Source organism: Sapajus apella, unplaced genomic scaffold (genome assembly GCF_009761245.1).
Source record: "Sapajus apella isolate SASKATOON/1434 unplaced genomic scaffold, GSC_monkey_1.0 scaffold28, whole genome shotgun sequence".
Lineage (NCBI taxonomy): Eukaryota > Metazoa > Chordata > Mammalia > Primates > Cebidae > Sapajus > Sapajus apella.
Genome location: NW_022436968.1, coordinates 12,814,855 through 12,825,582, shown reverse-complemented (window position 1 = coordinate 12,825,582; position 10,728 = coordinate 12,814,855). Strand labels below are relative to the sequence as shown.

Here is a 10,728-nt window from a genome sequence, read left to right as displayed (position 1 = left end):
AAAAAAAAAAAAAAAAAAAAAAAAAAAAAAAAAAAAAAAATTTAGGCAGTTGTGGTGGCATGTGCCTGTAATTCCTGCAGGAGAATCTCTTGAACTAGGGAGGTGGAGGTTGCAGTGAGCTGAGATCGCACCACTGCACTCCAGCCTGGGTGACTCCATTAAAAAAAAAGAAAACAAACAAACCAACCAAACACTATTTTATACCAGGCACTCTGTGAGGCAACAAACTTATTTAGTGGAAGGTAAGGAAACTATTGTTGCTGTTTCACAGGGCTTATTCCAGCGGTGAAGAGAAATTTTAAAAATAAGAGACAATATATGATTACAAACAGGGATAAGGGCTAGGAGGTAAACCACTGGCTGGGGCAGCAATAGTGAGGAACAGCATAGAGTGATCCAGGAAGACCTTTGGAAAGGTAAAAGGCCAGCCTGCCATGTTGAAGGGTGGGGAGAACCACTTCTGACAGAGAAAACAACAGGATGAATGGCTCCAAAGCAGGAACAGTTTTAGAAATATTCTTGAAATTGAAATCAGGCTGGTATACATTTTCAGTCAAGGATGAAGGTTGAAGTAGATGAAGCTAGAAAGTAAAAAGGGACCTAACCCAGGCTCAAGTGAATTGGGAAACTCTGTTATGGTTTGAAGCATAAAAGTGACAGAAATTAATTTATATTCTAAAAACATCACTGTGGAATGACTTGGTTGGGTGGGCAAGTGAGGAGGAGAGGAGCCCAGTTAGAAAGCTACTGTCATTTTTCTGATGGCAGATAGTGGAGTCTTACATTGTGGTTGCAGGAGTGGAGATGAGGAAGTAAGTGGATTCAGAATGCATTTGGGTAAGTAGTTGCCAGGGCTTGCCGGGGTATTGAATCTTGGGAGAGAGTGTTTGAAGGAAGCAGCAGCAAGACTTCAAGCAGACTTTCAGTGGTCAGGACTGAAGATGATTACTTTTGAAAATTTACAATAAATTTGTCCCATTATTTTTATGCACCTGCTAGTGGGGATTCAACAATGATAAAAAACACTATTTCCATATGTTCTTAGCACATTGATTTCTTAAAGACTGCTTACTAATTTAGTTACCTTAAGTACAACTTGATACTTTCATAAGCTATTAAATAAAATGTGTTTTATGTAACATATGAAATAATTGAAATTTAGCATATTCATATATTTTATATATTATAACCTTCTCTTGAATGGAAATGGAAATTCAGTTGATCTTCCTCCACAGCTTACATTTTTTCCTAGTTTGCCAAGTTCTGCAATTTTTTTTAAACAAAAATGCAAAATATACATTCCTTTGGCAAATCAAACATACCCTCATGTTTTATCTGTGATTCTCTCACAGATTTTCTGATGTACTATTTAGTTTTTTTTTTTATTTGATGCTAGAGAAAAGTCATCTTTAAATTGCGTAGTGTATTTAACCATCTTTAAGTTGTGTAATATGTTTCATGTCATGCACTCTCATTTACATTTATAGATATTCATCTAGCTGTACAGTTTTGAGTGAGTTTCTTAATCCTGGGCTCTAATTTGATTGCAGTGTGGTCTGAGAGACTGTTAGGATTTCCGTTCTTTTGCATTTGCTGAGGAGTATTTTACTTCCAAAATTATGTGGTCAATTTTAGCATAAGTGTGATGTGGTGCTGAGAAGAATGTATATTCTGTGGCTTTGGGGTGGAGAGTTCTGTAGATGTCTATAGGTCCTCTTGGTCCAGATCTGAGTTCAGGTCCCAGATATCCTTGTTAATTTTCTGTCTCGTTGATCTGTCTAGTATTGACAGTGGGGTGTTAAAGCCTCCCACTATTATTGTGTGGGAGTCTAAGTCTCTTTGCAGGTCATTAAGAACTTGCTTTATGTATCTGGGTGCTCCTGTATTAGGTGCATATATATTTAGGATAGTTAGCTTTTCTTGTTGCATTAATCCCTTTACCATTATGTAACGCCCTTCTTTGTCTCTTTTGATCTTTGTTGGTTTAAAGTGTGTTTTATCAGAGACTAGGATTGCAACTCCTGCTTTTTTTTTTTTTCTCTCAATTTGCTTGGTAAATTTTCCTCCATCCCTTTATTTTGAAATTCAAATGTGCTTTCCATTGTCCCTTTAGCAGAAAAAAATTAAAGTCTGTAATATTTATTAAAGGTAATGCCTAGAGATATCAGAAGATGAGAAAGAATGCATTTTCTCTAAAATTTAATTTTAAGCATATTGGCAAAAATGTTTCTCTGTTCCTCAACTTTATTAGTTTCTAAAATATTCAAATAATCTTTCTACATATAATTTCATATAATTTTTTTTAATCTAAGGGATTTCAGATAACTACTTTTCAATTTTGTCAAACATAAAATGTTTATTTTGGGTCTTTTGTAGTTTTAGTTCTAGGAAACATCTTGTTTCCTCAATGGAAAAACAAGCTGTATTCTTAAGGGTTGAAAGAATGTAAAATTGGGTCATATTAACAAGTGTTTCACATTGGAAACTCTGATGATGTAACTAGGCATTTCTAGGGGCCATCAAATATCCCTTGACATATTCAGTGACAGAAATGTTGAGAAAAAAAAAAAAAAACTTATCAAAAGTGATCATGAGAGAGATTTCCTCCCATTATGGAAAGATGGGAAGAGAATGGTCTTCTGTCTTTAGGGCAGAGAAAGGCCTGAGTGATTCTGACAAGTAGATTGCTAACCAGTGTAGAATGTATTTAATGAAATGTTACATTTTATTCAGGTAAAATTAGTTGTGTAACATATACATGTGTCAGAATTATTTTTAAACAATTGTTCACAAAGGTTCATTTGAGGAGCAAGGCCGTTCAAAAGTTTTTGCTTTCACTCTTCATGTCAACTTAAAATAAATAAAAAGAATGCATCCAGGACCAGGTGTTTTTGTTACAGATAAGTTCATGATAAAGTCCCAAATTTGTTCATTCTAGTTATGATTGCAGGTTTCCTCAATAAGTGAAATACAGACTGCTCATACCTTTGATAAAATGTGCATATCTACTGCCTTTCAAATATTATTGTCTTGGAATACCAACAATTTCACTTACCTTTCCACAAAAATTCCAGCTTGAACAGCATGCACAATGCTCCGAAATTTGGGTTTTTCCTCAGGTTTCTTTTTTGTCATCCCCATTTTCCGTGTAAAGGTAGAGGCCAACCAGTCCCGGACTTCAGATGGGACTGAATCAGTCTGAATGTCACTGAGCTCATCTTCAGTATCCAGAAGTCTTCTACAAAAATTTATACAGATTAAACATTTAAAAAAAAGTGAAGGAAAATGGGTAGCAAGAAAACAAGTATTGCAATGGGATGCAAAATATAGCCAATCACTCTCTGATTATTCCTTAAGATGTACTCTCTAAAGAAAGAAAAAAAAATTCATTAACATTTGGAAAGCTCTTAATTTCTCAAATTGATCATACAAAGCGACAACTAATAGATTTGAGCATTTGCAGTTTCCCAAACATTTCAGTGCAATGATACACCAGTCTAGAAGTACCTACTGTAAATATCTTTAGTGTGCTATTCTAATAATGAATAAAACTAAGGAAGATAGGGAAGAGAATTCATAAACAAATGTCTGCTATTAAAGGAAGCAACTGAAATGGAAAGAAAAAGGAGGGATTGAATTTATAATAGTTGTCAAATATTTAATAATCTTGTGTATATCTTACATGTAGTACATGCTATTTGAATAAGGCTTTGAAATGTATAAAAAGTCATTCACAGGTGCTATTTCATTGGATAAATTCCTCTGAATTTCAGGAAAACAACAACTTAAGTGTTCTAAAAGATCCATTTTATCAATATCACAGATTATAAAAGGAAAAAGAAAAGAATGAAAACACATGAAAATAGATTATGTTTAAAGCTCATTTCAGGTGACCAAACAGTCTAAAGGGAAGAGACACCTCCAGCGGGGTGGAGAGCTCATGGGTTTACAACTGCTGGCCAAGGAAATCAACTCAGTGAGTGAGGCAGTGAACAGGAACTGAAACCAAGACCATGTTCCTGTATAAGCTCCAGGTAGATAATGTTGACTGGACTGCTGAGTAACAACAGCTGCCATTAAAGAGGAAACTAAGGAAACATCATTGTTTTAAGGCTGGTCAGCTTCAGCTGTCAAGAACTTCCTGAAGGTCTGAACTGGCAACATCCCAGGGATTCCCCACCAAATACAGAAACAGCTTGGAGAACAGTTGAGCTCTGCCTCCAGGAAGATCACAGGCCAGCTCTGCCTGTCATGTGACTCCGTTCTTTCCTTATCTGTGCACCAACCTAAAAACTCATTTGGCACATGTTAGCTTTAACCTTTGGGTTTCATCTGCTTTCGAAAATCTCTTTGCACAGACCTAGGCCTAAGGATTATAAGCAGATGCTGGAAGGTGGCCAGAGATGGCTGTACATGCATGCTAATGCCTTGGAAACAAGGCACGGGCCATCTCAAGAAGCAGGGACAAAACAAAGGACAAAAAACAAGATATCTCCACAAAGATCTCAACCTGACCAAAGAGAGGCCCAAAAAGTAATATGCAGAAGAGCAATTCTTCGTGTTCCTTTAAATCATCTCCCACATGTGCTGCTGTTTTCTATAAACTGGCAGAAGATAGTCATTTGCCAATATTTCTTTTCCATGATAATAAACAAGCATGAATGCATTTATAAGATGCCTTATGAAAAAAATAAACATAAGTGCTGGAATCACAAAGATACATGTATACATTTAAAGATTAAAAAGATTTAGAGTTGCATGTTAATACTGATTGATACTTACTTTATAAGATTTTTAATTTCCTTTCTGGTCTTATATTTTGATGATTTTGATTTACCCCTAAAACACTGAAATTGAAAATTAAAGTAAAACTGTTTGCTTCCCTTTTTGTCCATTTGAATTTAGATTCCTTAGCCCATTTCAGCAACTCACTAAACTACATGGCTTGAAAATTTCATTACTTCAAAGATTATGCCATTTCTACTATCTCTTATGCAGTGATCAAATACAACCACAGGGTAGGTAGGACAGGTGGAACAGGAATCATTATGGTGTAATCTTGTGATGTCACCATGTTCCAAGCATTCCACTGCAGCCTAGTTTTGTAAGCTAATCTCCTGAGAATGACAGAAACCTGGCTGTGGGTGCCAGTTTCTCCACTGTCAATTTCTTGTTGATGGCTTTAAGGCTATATGTTCTATACTCATAAATGATGCAAGAGAGATCATCAAACATGACAAAACCACCATACGGAAGTGATATTCCACATAGTGGAGTGGTACTTAGGAGGCTGGCAATCCTTAGTCATGATACATGAGGCTATTCACTGAGAAGAAAGTGCATATAATTTTAGGGAGAAAGAATGATATGGATTAATTAGGGATATACAAATAAAGAAAAGTGCGTTAAGGGAAGAGTGTGGAGTACAGTGTTGTATAAGTTGAAAAGGGAATCTTGCAAAAGCAACAACTGTCTCTGTAAGGTTTAATTTTATGTGTTGACATAGGTAGTTTACGGTGGCCAGTAGTTTGGTCAAACACCAATGTAAATGTTGCTGTGAAAGTATTTTTTAGATATGATTAACATTTAAATAAGTACACTTTGAGCAAAGCAGATTATCCTTTAAATTATGGATAAGCTTCATCTAACCAGTTGAAAACCTTAAGGAAAAAGAAAAAGTCCCCCAAAGAGAAAGAAATTCAGCTTTCAGACTGTCTTTGAAATCAAGTCTGCAACACTGACACCTGCCAGGGTTTCCAGGCTGCCAGTTTGCCTTGCAAAGTTCAGACTTGCCAGCACCAATAATCACATGAGCCCCTCCCTAGAATACACGAATACACCTCTCTGTCTCTGTCTCTCTCTCTCTTTCTCTTTCTGTCTCTCTCTCTCTCGTATGTGTGTTGTTCTGTACCTGCTGGTTTGGATAAGAAATAATCTTTCCATCATTTATGAACACTGTGTGATAACTACCAGTGTAGGTTATAAACAAAATAGAAGATAAAGACTCAGTTCTCCATTAATATTCACTTAGTAGAACAGAACAGTCCTATTTTTTGTGTAAAAATCCTATTTGCAATGGACTAAAATTCCTTTTTAGCAATTACATATCTAAACACAATACTGTTTAAACATTACAGAGTTATTGTCAACCTAAATGAAGTAATTAAAAATTGAAAAAATTAGAATGGTCATCTCTCAGGTAGAATTTATATTTTAAAAGAAACAGACTAAAAATAAAAAAATGTAATATAAGGTTAATTATGAGAGGAAACACTACTTTAGATCAGATGATAAGAGTTAAGACCTGAAGAATGAGAAAGAATTAGATATAGGAAAGCCTGGGGGAAGTCTGTTCTATTTATTCCAGACTGAAAGAAGGGCAAGCACAAAGGCCCAAGGCAGCATCAGTATGGGCATGTTTGAGGAACAGGAAGGAGGCCAAATTTGGTGGAGTCTACTGAGTGAGGGAGAGAGTGACTCAAGTTGAGAGACAAACAGAGCTATAAGTCAGCTAATACCAGGCCTGGGAACAATTCCGTCGTATTTGCAATGGCAAGTCATTGAATTGTTTTAAGCAGAATGTGATACGATTTATATGTCTAAAAGACTAGTGTGCATGCTATGGGAGGAATAGAAAAAGTTGTAAGAATGGTGTTTTGAAGTTAGTTAAGAGGCTACTGTTAACTGAGCACAATTGCAAAGATGGTCTTTTTTTTTGGAAATTCACTACTTTTCAAAGACCCTAATTGGTATTGAGTTGGGCATCATTTTTTCTGTAAACATATGGCTCAAAGTGTTAACGGTATATTATTAATGTTTTCTCAGATTATACTATATTTTTCTGTTCCATTTGTTTGGTTTTCTTCTTTGGGGAAATAGATTATGCCTATCAGGGATCTCTTTTTATCTAGTTTCCCTATCTATCATTTTTCCACTAAACCTTTTTTGGAAAAATTAATCTCTTGATCTTACACTGTTTTGTTTACCTTTAAAAAAGAAAAACCTTTAAAGTTTTTTATTTGTAAAACACTATACTGTGTTTTCAGCAATGTCTCTTTTAAGTTTTGTGACTTTGAGCTTGGCTATCTCTACTGGGTAGCCTAGTTTTCCTCCACCATTTGCTGACCAACCTGTGTGTACACACGTTTCGCCTCCTTATATTATCATATTATTTATCTCTTGAAATCTTTTTCTTTGTCTTAATTTTAATTAATTTTTTTTTCTACAGAATTGATGATTTCATGAAGTTCTTGAGTTCTTAGGATGAGCGCACAGATTTGTACATTCTGCTGGCATGGGATCTTTGCCACGTGTTTTTCCCTATCCTTTCCACCTTTGTTCTTGCGGTATTTTTTGTATGGATTCTGTGTTCGTTTTTTTTTTTAAGACTTGTTTAGTATTGTATGAGAGAACTTCTTTCCAAATCAGAAGGTTGAAGAGAAGGACCAGGAGAACAGGTACAGCAGAATGGAAGTGAATCTGGGTATGAGTTCAGATGTGTGTCCCTGCGTGTAAGAACTGACTTAAATTTCTCCTCAGCTGACAGAAATAGTAGCTGCACGTCTGTTTCTCAAAGATTTTTCTCTGCTCTACAGCACGACTGCAACAATGGCCTTTGAGATCTCCATCTGCCTGTGCACACATCTTTGCCACTCCAGTGTGTGAAATGGGGGAAGCCTCTATAGTCAGTCAACATACCTTGACCTTTTTATTCTGGACAAGAAGTTTCTCATTTTTCCTTTTTGAATGAGTGTGATTATCTAGAGAATTCTGTACTATGCTATCCCTGCCTGAGAGCCACAATCTCAGGCACTTTCTTCATTTAGACTTTATTTTTTAGGCTTACAGAAAAATTGCATGTATAGTACAGAGAATTCCCATTCATCTCATCTCCACTCCCACTTTCACAGTTCCCCTATTATTGACATCTTGTATTATTGTGGTACAGTTATTTCAGTTGATGAGACAACATTAATGCATAATTATTAATTAATATCCATAGTTTACATGAGGACTCACACTTTCCCTTGTACATTCTTGGGTTTTGATAAATGTATAATAACATATATCTACCATTACAGTTTCATACAGGGTAGTTTCTGCCCTAAAAAACTTCCTATACTTCATCTATTCAGCCTTCCTTCCCTCGCTTCTGGTCCCTGGAAACTACTATCTTTTGCTGTCTCCTTAGTTTGGCCTTTTCCAGACTATCAGATACTTAGTATCATATAGTAAAAGGCTAGACTTTTTAATATTGGCTTGCATGTTTTTTCATGGCTGGATGGATAATTTATATTGCTAAATCATATTTTGATGTATGCATAGATAGTTTATGCATTCTACTATTGGAGGACATCTTGGTTTCTCTGAGATTTAGCAATTATCAATAAAGCTTCTATAAACAGCTGCAGGTTTTTTCATTTGAGTAAATACCAAGGAACACAATGGCTGGATGGTATAATAAGTGTTTAGTTTTGTAAAAACTGCCAAACTGTCTTGCTATACCATTTTGCATTCCCACCTGCAATGAATGAGCCAGAGGCCAAGCTGCCATCATCTCTTGCCTGGCCTACTGTGGTGCCTGCTAACTGGTCTCCTCCTCTTGCTCCTGACCTCTGTCAGTCTCTTCTTCCCACTACAGCCAGAATTCCTCTTTTAAAGTTTAAGTCAGACCACAATGCCTAATTCATAAAGCTCCACATTAAGCTAAGTCTCCAACCTCACCTTTTAACCAGTTCGCCTGTATTCATTTTGCTCCAGCAACACTAGCCTTGCTGGATGCAAAGCTGCCAAGCTTGCTTTTGCATCAGGGCCTGTGTACTTGCTATTCCTTCTACTTAGAATCTTGTACTCAAGATATTTGTGAATCATTTCTTTACTGCATTTAGGTACAGAGGGCATCCATGCACTCAACCCCAATAGTAAATATTTTTCTTTTGTCTTTTTATCCTGCTGCAGTCTTCTCTTTTTTTTATTTTGAGACAGATTCTCACTCTGTCGCCCAAGCTGGAGTGTAGTGGCATGATCTCGGCTCACTGCAGCCTCTGCCTCCTGTGTTCAAGCGATTCTCCTGCCTCAGCCTCTCAAGTTGCTGGGATTATAGGCACATGTCACCATGCCCAGCTAATTTTTTTTGTATTTTTAGTAGAGACAGGGTTGGGTTTTGCCATGTTGGCCAGGCTGATCTTATACTCTTGACTTCAAGTGATCCACCCGCCTTGGCCTCCCAAAGTGCTGGTATTGTATACAGGCATGAGCCACCATGGCTGGCCTTATCCTGCTATAGTCTCCTTAGCACTGGCCACTACTAGATGCCATATCATAGTCCACTGGTTTGTTTGTTCATTTTATGCTTACAGTCTAGCAGCCGGAGATGCAAACACCTAGAGACCAGAAAGTTGGCCTTCTGTTGTTCACTGCTGTGTCAATAGCTTCTAAAATCATGTGTGACACAAAGCAGGGGGTCAATATATATCCATTGAATGGCTATAAAATGTCCAGAAATATTTACAGTAGACTAATAGTAAGTGATTACCTTCATGAGTGGAGTAAGGATGGAAACGGTAGAAGTTTTAGTGTATAATCCTGTGCTATTTGATTGATATAATCAAATTTATTGCTGCTTATGTGGCAACATCTTGGAAGCAAATTCACTGCTGCCAATCATCTCCTTCACTGCCTTTAGATTAAGTAGTTCTTGAATAATCATGTTGCATATTTTTGAAACAAATTGTGGGGAAACATTCATTTGGTGTAGAAAAAAACTAAACATTTTTGATGACATTTTGAATTAAATTCACAGGAAAGAAAACTTTAAAAATTTGTATGCATTGTTTATATGCCTTTAGCCAAGAAACTTATTTCTGTTAAATATTAGCTCTTTTGTGCTCATTTATCACACAGGGTAAGAAACTTCTAATGAAGACATAAGTAATTTGACACAGGTTCAGTAAGATAATTATTCCAGTTTGGAGAAAAGAAAGTTGAAAAACAGATAGATCCAACCTAAATTAGGATAAATTTTAAAAATAAACTAAAAAACCCAAAGATATATTTCTCCCTACTCCCCTCCATTTACCTCTTCTTACTTATTCATTTGCCCTTTTTCTCATACCCCCCTTGTACTCTGTCTTCTTCCTACTGAGCACCGTGAGCAGTTCCTCAAGTTTCATCTGATCATGCTAGACAGCACAGGAACAAAAACGACAATGCAATATGGACTAGCCATCGTTGTCCATGACTTTTCATAGACAGAGAATTATTATACATAATTTTCGTATATGCTTATCTAAGACATGAAAATATCTGAATACTTGTATAAGATTATACCACATGTAAAACATATAGGACTACATTTTGTTCTTATTTCATTTTTGAAAGAAATTTGTGCAAGGAAGATGATAAAATAAGATCTCAAATATCATAATTAATTTTGTTTTACAAACATCTAATAGCTTCATTACTTTCTTTTATTGCATTTTAGGTTTTGGGGTACATGTGAAGAACATGCAAGATTGAAGAACATGCAAGAACATAGGTACACATGTGGCAGTGTGACTTGCTGCCTTCCTCCCCTTCACTTATATTTGGCATTTCTCCCCTGCTATCTCTCCCCAACTCCCCACCCCACACCGTCCCTCCCCTATTTCCCCCCAACTGACCCCAGTGTGTAGTGCTCCCCTCCCTGTGTCCATGTGTTCTCATTGTTCAACACCCGCCTATGAGTAA

General features: G+C 36.4%; 1 protein-coding gene across 7 annotated transcripts in view; it reads right to left on the bottom strand.

Moving 5' to 3' along the window:
* The window catches only part of PDE1A (phosphodiesterase 1A), a 404,046-nt gene that overhangs the window by 99,870 nt on the left and 293,448 nt on the right, over positions 1–10,728 (bottom strand). For all 7 annotated transcript variants that reach the window (XM_032292753.1, XM_032292749.1, XM_032292750.1 and 4 more), the window contains one exon: positions 3,056–3,238. In XM_032292753.1, coding sequence (XP_032148644.1) covers positions 3,056–3,238 — 183 coding nt within the window. The remainder of the gene's footprint in view (positions 1–3,055; positions 3,239–10,728) is intronic.